Genomic DNA, 9,073 nt, shown 5'->3' on the forward strand with positions numbered 1-9,073 from the left:
AAGTGATTCTCTGTTCAAAATTTCTGTCACAGTTAATGTAGGAAAAAAAATAGTTTGTTGGCTTTCTGTGCAAGTAAAGTAGTAAGATAAATAGGAAAGTGAATTTGAAATTAGCACAAATTGGGATAAAAGGTAGTTTGTTTGCAGTCTCCACAGTGCAAAACCGCATCTCTTGCATGCTCCCTTAAAGCAGCTTCCTAGACTTACAATCTTCAAGAAAATAGAAGACACTTTGAAACACAGGTTATATGTGACTAAACTTGGAAAACAAAGCCTTTGCCTTGCAGTCTAAAGAATTCTTGCAGAATCTTTGACCATACCTGTCCAGTGGCTGGTGCAGGATTAAGAGGATGTTATCTTTCTTTTGTGTACTATTTCTTCTATTCATTTCCTGGGAAATTTTTTTCACCAGTAGCTTTTGTCTCTAATGCATGCTCATACATATTGCTTTACCCTCTTTGTGGTAGGCAGCAAAATAGAGCAAGAAGGGAAAAAAAAAAAACAAAACCCCAAAACTTTGTTCCCGTCTTTTCTCCTCAGCATAAATCCAGCAGTAGAAATACAAAATAAATCTGCAGTATCTCATAAGAATCCTGAGTCTCAGACATGAAGTTTTACATAGCATCACAGACGTCAGGGACTTGTGTGCTTCTAGCATGAAACCTGAGATTACAACTGATTTAAGAGCAGGATGGAACACTGAAACGCCCATCCAGTCCCGGGGACAGATTAGCAGATCAAAAGAAACATTCTAAGGTGTCTTTACCACCTCTTTTCTTTTCTTCTTTTTGATTCAGTTCTTGATCATTTTGGTAGTCATGAGTAAGTATAGACAATCTAGATAAAGAAGAAGGTATTGAAAGTCAAGTTGCAGTGACTATGGCAGATAGCTAGAAAAACAAGTTAATAAGAAAAGTACAGTTCTTCCTGCTCTGTGTTTCCTGAGTCTTTTGCAGCTGTGCTGTTTGTGAAGGAACATGGAACTGAAATTGCCTTGAGAGGGCAATTTTTAAGATACTGTGCATTAATATCTAGAGATGTCTAACTTTGAGCACACAGAGGTTAATATTCCCCATCCACTCTTCTTGGAGTGGAAGTGATAGGAAGGACTGCCTCAAGCTATGTTTTGTGGAGTTTTAATAAATACATCTATTTGGTTACAAAGCTTCACCATAACGTGGCTTACTCCCCTTTCCCCGTGGGAAGGAATGACAAGATTCCTTGCCAAGTTACTCTGAACTCATTAGCACTAAAAGTCCATGACATCTTGCAAAGCTGGGAAAGAGAAACAGGAAAATAGTTCAGCTCACTTATTTCCAAAAGCTTGTTGTTTAGCTTGTTGGGATTTGGGTTGGTTTGGCTTTGTAGAAAATGTCAGTAAAAGTGAATGTTCCTTGAGTTGTGTAATGAAAGCTGACAATGCCAATGCAGAGCATTCCCCACAGAAGAGAGAGGAGATATCATTAGAGTATATGCAAGAATGGAGCTGTCTAGGAGGAGAATAATACAAGATATTGGCAGACTAAAATATTTCTATACTGTAAAATAGGAGTGCATACAAGCTGCACTGGAAGTTTTGCTAGGCTGGACTGTAGCACAATTAATTCTTCCATTGCTGGATGCTCTTTCTGAACAATCTCCAAAATATTAGGGGAACAAGCTAGATTATATTGAAATCCAGAAAGCAAGCGTGTTGTGACGTACTCAATGCACAAGTCTTTAGGATCTTGGCTTTGTATCTTGGTAGCTATTCTACTTCTACATTCATTTCTTACCTATTCCATGTCTTGAAAAAAGAAAAAAAAGATTTCCCTCTCACACTTTTTTAATATCTTTATTGTTAGGATCATTTACAACACATTAAAGTTACCTTTCCAGTTGGAAGGGATGGGGGAGATGCATAAATGTTTCAGGAATTACTAGACACTTGCGGGGAATGATGTCCAATTATTCTGAACAGTGCTGCAGCAGCATGTATCACTGCATGAGCTAATCTCTGCTGGTTAATCTGCCTGGTTTTGCTGTGTTGTATGATACCCTGTAGATTTGTTCACCTTTTAAAGATATGCTAAAATCTGTTTTTGTGCAGAAATCTGCATGTAGACTCACACATAACCTTGCTAGATAAGAAATCCTTCAGTAGAGAATTTTTGCAGCACCTTCATCTCTTAAGGTTAGATGGTATTTTTAAGTTCTGTTTGAACCTCTGATGATTAGAATTTCAAATTAGCAGGAAAGGTAAAATTTCTTGCAAAGCATGTGAAGAATCCAAAGCACACAGCACAGACAACCCCATGCAACGCTACAGGCTTGGGGAGGAGTGGCTGGAGAGCAGCCTGGCGGAAAGGGACCTGGGGGTGCTGGTTGACAGCCGGCTGAACATGAGCCAGCAGTGTGCCCAGGTGGCCAAGAAGGCCAACAGCGTCCTGGCCTGTATCGGGAATAGTGTGGCCAGCAGGAGTAGGGAAGTGATTGTGCCCCTGTTCTCGGCACTGGTGAGGCCGCACCTTGAATCCTGTGTTCAGTTTTGGGCCCCTCACTACAAGAAGGACGTTGAGGTGCTGGAGCATGTCCAAAAAAGGGCAACAAAGCTGGTGAGGGGTCTGGAGCACAAGCCTTATGGGGAGCGGCTGAGGGAACTGGGGTGGTTTAGTCTGGAGAAGAGGAGGCTGAGAGGAGACCTTATCGCTCTCTACAACTACCTGAAAGGGGGTTGTGGCGATGAGGGTGTTGGTCTCTTCTCCCAAGTAACTAGTGATAGGACGAGAGGAAATGGCCTCAAGTTGCGCCAGGGGAGGTTTAGATGGGATATTAGGAAAAATTTCTTCACTGAGAGGGTGGTCAGGCATTGGAACAGGCTGCCCAGGGAGGTGGTGGAGTCGCCATCTCTGGAAGTGTTCAAAAAACGTGTGGATGTGGTGCTTCAGGACATGGTTTAGGGGACATGGTGGCGCTGGATTAATGGTTGGACTTGATGATCTTGAAGGTCCTTTCCAACCTAGTGATTCTGTGAATTCTGTGCAGGAGTAAGTCTATGCCATTATTAAGACTACTTTTGAATAGGCTTTGTATAGGGGATGTATACAAACACAAGTTGTTTATTAAATAAAATTTGGAAGTGGTGTAAGCTGAAAATTCTGGCAGTTTTGAACTTCTGCCCTTTGACCTAGGTATGAAAATGATAAATAGCAGTACTAATGGGCGGGCAAGATGATTTTAAAGTGTCAGGAGCTCTGATTTTGTATGGTAGTATCAACTTCACTTTCCTTTACCTCCCAGTGGAAGCTTCTTTGAATCAGAAAGGGTCAATGTAGTATGTAAGGCTAAATTTTCAGAGCAGTTACTGCATGCAATGAAAACACAAATGTCTAGCTTGAGCAGTTAAAATGATTGATGGTACTACTGATGGTACTAGCAATGATATTTGAATAGCTTAGCTTTTAGAAATGCAAGAATGTACATCTACATAAGCGGGGTTCAGTTTTCTTCAGTATTAACCGTATGACACATGCACTGTATGGTAAAGTCAAAAAATGCTCTCTAGTCTTAAAAAACAAGTTTGGATATACTGAATATCAAGCAGTTATTAAAGGGTAATTGTGGCAGCATAAGACTACTCTTTAGGTAATTTACATCAAGATGTTTCAAACAAGGACACAACATTTACAAAGTGGCTTAAAAACATTTAAAAGTAAGCTGTATAAATATTTAATAAGCTTGTTTGCCACTTCTACCACTCTTCAAAACATGCTCAGAAACAAAACAAACAAATCGCTCTTCCTTTAGCAGCTTTCTGAATGTCTCATAGGTAAGATCAGGACCAGAATCTTGGGGTGGGAGAAAAAGGAGCTTCCTTCCCATCTCGAAACTATTCACATAACAGGGATCATTATATTTAGTATGTATTTTGTGTAGTGGTGTGATGTTCTCCAGCAGTACATTAGAAGAGTCTGGGACTACTCCATGCCTGGACAAGGACGTCCCACCAGTGTTGCTGTGCTTCTCTATTGGTAGTTTGCAGTAATCCAGTTATTGGGCTTTGTCCATGTTCCAGAAAGTCTGAGCACTTTCTGTTGAGTAAACAAAGAAAAAAAAAAAGAAATTTAATAAAATCAGGGACCCTCCAAAATGACAATATGGCTTTTGTGTTGTGGCTGCTTATGCCATTTAGTTGAATTGTTTCTGATGCTTCACATATCATTTTATTGCTACTTTAGCAGCTTACTGTTTTCAGGATTTGAAGGCAGAAACTTAAGAATTAAATGTAGGTTTTAGTTGAAATATTTGCTTATTGTTATTCCATACTCCAATCTAGCCAGTGCTCTTGAAAGTAACAACAAGGAAAATGCAGTCATTTTTCACCATCACCCATGCACAGTGAACTGTAGGTCTGTGGCATTCTCTGGTCTTGAATAGGGAAGATTATTTTGTTTTCTGTCCTCTCCAATTGCCTTTTCCCAGCAGATTTTTCAGGAATGAAGAAAGCAACTTAACAGTTGCTTGTGTGCCATCTGAGACTCCCTTCAAGTGGTGGTTTTTTTGGATGTCCTCCACAAGAGATTCATCTGTATGGGTACAAGTAAGGGAGAGATGGTACACTGCTTTATTGCTTTCGCCATTTATGCTCTGGTGATGAAATGGAAGTGAATTTTTGACTATATATATTGTGAAGTAGTTTCTGGGGCGCTTAGGGGAGCTCAAAGGTTTTAAGGCACTGCATAATGTTTTTTCAACATGTTTGCATTCAAGGCCCAAGAAGCAGGTGATTCACAGTTTACTTCTAACATCAGAAAATAACAATTGCAGTGCTGTGAGATGTATGATTACATTTTCTAGACTGAAATCTTCTATGCTTAGAATGGAAGTCTGGCATATTTTTGGTTGATGACTAGGGTAAACCAACTATAGCTGGCAGATGGATTCCCTCTTCCAATGCTCTCTCCCCTAGTAGAATTTTACTTATTTTATCTTTTAGTTATAATGTGCTAAAAGAAGCATTTCTGCACTAAAATCCTTTAGGGGAGACAACCTGTATTTGATATCTTCCCATAATGAACTTAACAGTAAATACACAGCAAGAGTTCATTTATCTAACTTGCTTTATAACCATAAAAGCAGAGTTCTCAGGAGAAAAGGTTTAACCGCTAAGTCTGGATTGGTTTTAAGGATCAAAATAGAAGTATATATATTGGTCTTCTGCCCCAGTGCACATAAGAATGGAACTGTTGTAAAAAGTGGTGGTCTTGATATGACATCAGGCATTTGTGCCCATGCAGACCACAGAATGTCCACTCTGATTTCCAGACCAGTGAAGAAGCAAGGAGTGAATATAGCAGTCATAACTTAATAGAATATATCCACTCTGAATTAAAGAAAAAATGTTCAGAACTACTGTTACTCAGCTAGCTACTATATAACAATATTCAAGTCCTTTAAATTTTAAATAAAACCTACAAAAATACAAGTTCCAATCTTTAAAATGAGTTAGGCATTTGGAGCAGTGGGACTAAACATCTGAAGTGTCTTTTGGAAATGAGATTTCCAGAAGATCCCCGCTGCTAATTCAACAAGAAGCAGCCCCCTCCATAAGAACAGCCAATATATGAAAAACTATTTTTAGTAATGTTCAAAATGTGCTTGGGTATTCTTTCATTGGGTATTAAAAATTCTAATCAGCAGTACATATTTAAATAGATGCAGAATCATAGAATAGTTTGTGTGGAAGGGACCTTTAAAAGTCATCTAGTCCAACCCCCCTGCAATGAGCAGGGACGTGTGTATTACTGAAATTAGAAATACTTTTCCTGTAGTCTGTGAAAATGAAAATCACCTGCTGTTCTTTGTGGACAGTTATTGAAATTCTGTTCAAGAACGCATAAGGAAATACCTGACGAACAGAAAAAAAAAAATTAATATGTTTCATCTGGAATACAAATAGCATACAGTACAGCTTTTCCTACATGAAAACAGGTGCTCTAAAAAAAACTAAAAGGTGTTCAAAAAAGGAAAGTAAGATATGGCAAAACACAAAATAGACTGTGTTGGGTATGGCAAAGTTGAAAGGAAAATCATGAAATTACACTGGTCTACAAAAGGCAGGAGGCTTTGTAGAGGGTGAGGAGATGGGGCAATTGAAAGGTCACGTTCAAAAGTGATAAATCATGTCGTATATGTATTTTCTTATTAGATTTATAGACTTGTCAAAAGAGTCTTGCTGAAGCTGTTTAGAAGATTGTATACATGTTCAAGATCTCTTTTAGATAACATTAAGTAGCATTTATACATATGCTTGTTAACTGTGTGGACAGGATTTGTAAATCCCGTCTGTAATCTAGATGGGTAATCCATCTGTAAATACCATTTTTTACCTACAAGGGACTGAAATGAGTTCATCCCGATCTGTATCTGCAGGGTTTCTTGCATCTGCTTCTTACACATCCATTGCAGACAGGAGGATGAACTTGATTTTTTGAGATCATCTAGTCAGGTATTTATGTATTCTTGTGCCTGCAGTGGACATTGGTTCAGTAATTTGAAGTCTTATTTCAAGACATAAGGGAAGGCTTCAGTCCATGCTTTTGGTAGGAGAGAACTGAGTGAAACGCCTGTTCAGTATTGAAACTATAGTCCAAGGATGTTTTCATTTTAACAATCAAACCTTGAATTTTTGGCACATCAAGAAAGATGTTTGTCACATTTCAGTGTGGTATGACCCAGACTGATACTGAAGTGGAGGCAATGATCACAAGGGGCAAGATAAGATAGATATCAATTCAATCTGCATCTTTCCATCCTTATTTCTGAATCACATATAGCAATATAGAAAAGTTGTCTTTTTTGCTTTTTTCCTAGACTGGGTTTCAAAGCCAGCCACAGAAATAGACATGTCTTTTCATAGCTGGTGCTATTGAAACAAAGAGCAAAGATAGATCAGTTTTTCTTCAGATCTTTTTTTTTTTTTTTAATAATTCCATGTGTGATACTTTTTTCTTTTTTCCCTTTCTGTTTTCTAAACAGTCACACTTACATAAAGGTAGCCTGTTGCTCTCTCTGACGATTGATGCTTTATCATCCAGGAGCTTGAAATACTTTACACACTTTTTTTTTTTAACACATATATATATGTGTGTGTGTATATATATATGCGCACAAACACACGCTTTCTCAGTCATTAACTCATTTTTATCCTTTTTCATCTCTCCAATATAATAATTTTGTGGTTTTAATATCTTTTGAGCATTCAAGGAGCAGCAGTAACGTAAAGCATTCAGCAAGAGGCAGAGCAATGTGCTCTATGCACCATCGGGCAGGAAAAATATTGCAGCATAGGTGATACCATACTTTTGTTTTATATACGGTGGACTACATGAACCCTGCAACTGTGTGACTCTTTTCCCTACTATATAATCTTAATACTACTTATCACTATGTAACATTTATATTTGAGGCAATTTCTTTACTGTTATAAATTGTTAGGGTCAAATAAGAAAAAAGCTGAGTATAGACTAGAAAGAGGTGGCTACTGAAGATCCCCTCAAATGTAGGAAGAAGTATTGCTAAGGGTTTCTGAATCACATGCTCCCTGGACAACTGAGTAACATTGACTAGCTTTACACAAAGAGACAATAACCTACATCTTTTCAGCTATAGAACAGGATGGTGTGGCATGACATGTCCCTGTGTCAAATGGCTGTTCACCCCCTGTGCTCAGTGTCAGAACAGTTCATGAAGAGAAGCTTCTGAAAACTGGAATACTAATGTGAACTCTCCCACAGTCGCTGCCTGCTTGGGGTGCTGGCAGTAAGGAGGAAGCAAGGTGCCTAGATTTAACAGTTCTGACTTGAATGCCTGCTTGGGACCTAAATCTGGAGTACCATAGGCATGAATTTCAGAAGTGACAACCAACTCCACATAAAGTAGAAAAGATTTCAGTGAAGGTGATCAGATTTTTTTTTTTTTCCCTAAAAAAAATTAGCTTTGTTACTATCTGGGCATAGCTAGTTTAGACAATTTGGGGGGCTTCCTCTATGACAGGATGGAAAAAAAAAACCCAAACGTAGTATGACTGGAGCTTTGATACTGTGTTGATAAATACTCAAAAAAATGTGGTAAATAATCAGGTATTTATTAATACCGTGTGAGGAAGAGAAGTAAAAATTTAAAGCTGGCATTAATTTTTGAGAACTGAGTAATCCCCCAGTAGGTGATCCTTCATTTCTGATTCAGGTAAGATTCTGACACTTTAACCAAGTCCTTAACTGTGTTTGTTTTTTTTTTTTTCCTCCCTTTCCGTGGTAGGTTATGTGTTCTGTATGTTACATCGCCTGCCTGAACAACATGACTGCACGTTTGACCACATGGGACGTGGGCGTGAGGAAGCCATTATGAAAATGGTGAAACTGGATCGGAAAGTAGGGAGATCTTGCCAACGCATTGGCGAAGGATGTTCCTGAGTGCAAGACTGCAACCAAATGCTGTTCTCTTAGTTCACTAATGTTAGCCTTATTTAGGACAAAGTCAGCCAGACACCTTGTACTAGGCAAGTTTCAGACTACAGCCAATCAGTTTCCTTTCTTTAGCCAACCGTCCTGGTACTGTAGTTTAGGGGTTGATGGTGGTTGAAATTGATTTCTGGCTGGTTACTAAGGTGCCTGCTAGCCACCGTATAAAATAAAACATGAAGAAATATTATTTTTGAGCATGGCTAGTGGATTTAAACAGAACAAGAAAAATCCAAAGGCTTCTGTTATTGCTGGAGTCACTCTAAAAGCCTTACGCTGGAAACATTCCAGCTGCAGAGTTAAAACAAATAGTTGTATAGAAGCTGGTGTAAAAGTCTGCTATGCACTTGGCTTTCGGACAAACTGTTTAATGTGCAGCCTTTCACCTCTTCACTGCTAGTGAATCCTGAGGAGGTGAAATTCTACTAAGAGCAGCAACTGCAGCTGCTTAAGCCCAGAAGACCTGACTGGTCACTCGTGCCTTCATCGCGTGTGGCTTTTGAGTTAGGCAGTGTCACCAGCATCAGGGATTCTGTTGGGGTAGGAACATCTTTCTGGTTCTTCCCAGGAAG

The 9,073-nt window shown here is 39.0% G+C and overlaps 1 protein-coding gene across 2 annotated transcripts in view; it reads left to right on the forward strand.

Moving 5' to 3' along the window:
* The window catches only part of ZFAND3 (zinc finger AN1-type containing 3), a 141,551-nt gene extending 132,894 nt beyond the window's left edge, over nucleotides 1–8,657 (forward strand). For both annotated transcript variants that reach the window (XM_081997572.1, XM_081997573.1), the window contains one exon: nucleotides 8,299–8,657. In XM_081997572.1, coding sequence (XP_081853698.1) covers nucleotides 8,299–8,453 — 155 coding nt within the window. In that variant the 3' untranslated portion in view covers nucleotides 8,454–8,657. The remainder of the gene's footprint in view (nucleotides 1–8,298) is intronic.
* The last annotated feature ends 416 nt before the right edge of the window (nucleotides 8,658–9,073 follow it).

Source organism: Phaethon aethereus, assembly GCF_964289735.1.
Source record: "Phaethon aethereus genome assembly, chromosome: 3".
Lineage (NCBI taxonomy): Eukaryota > Metazoa > Chordata > Aves > Phaethontiformes > Phaethontidae > Phaethon > Phaethon aethereus.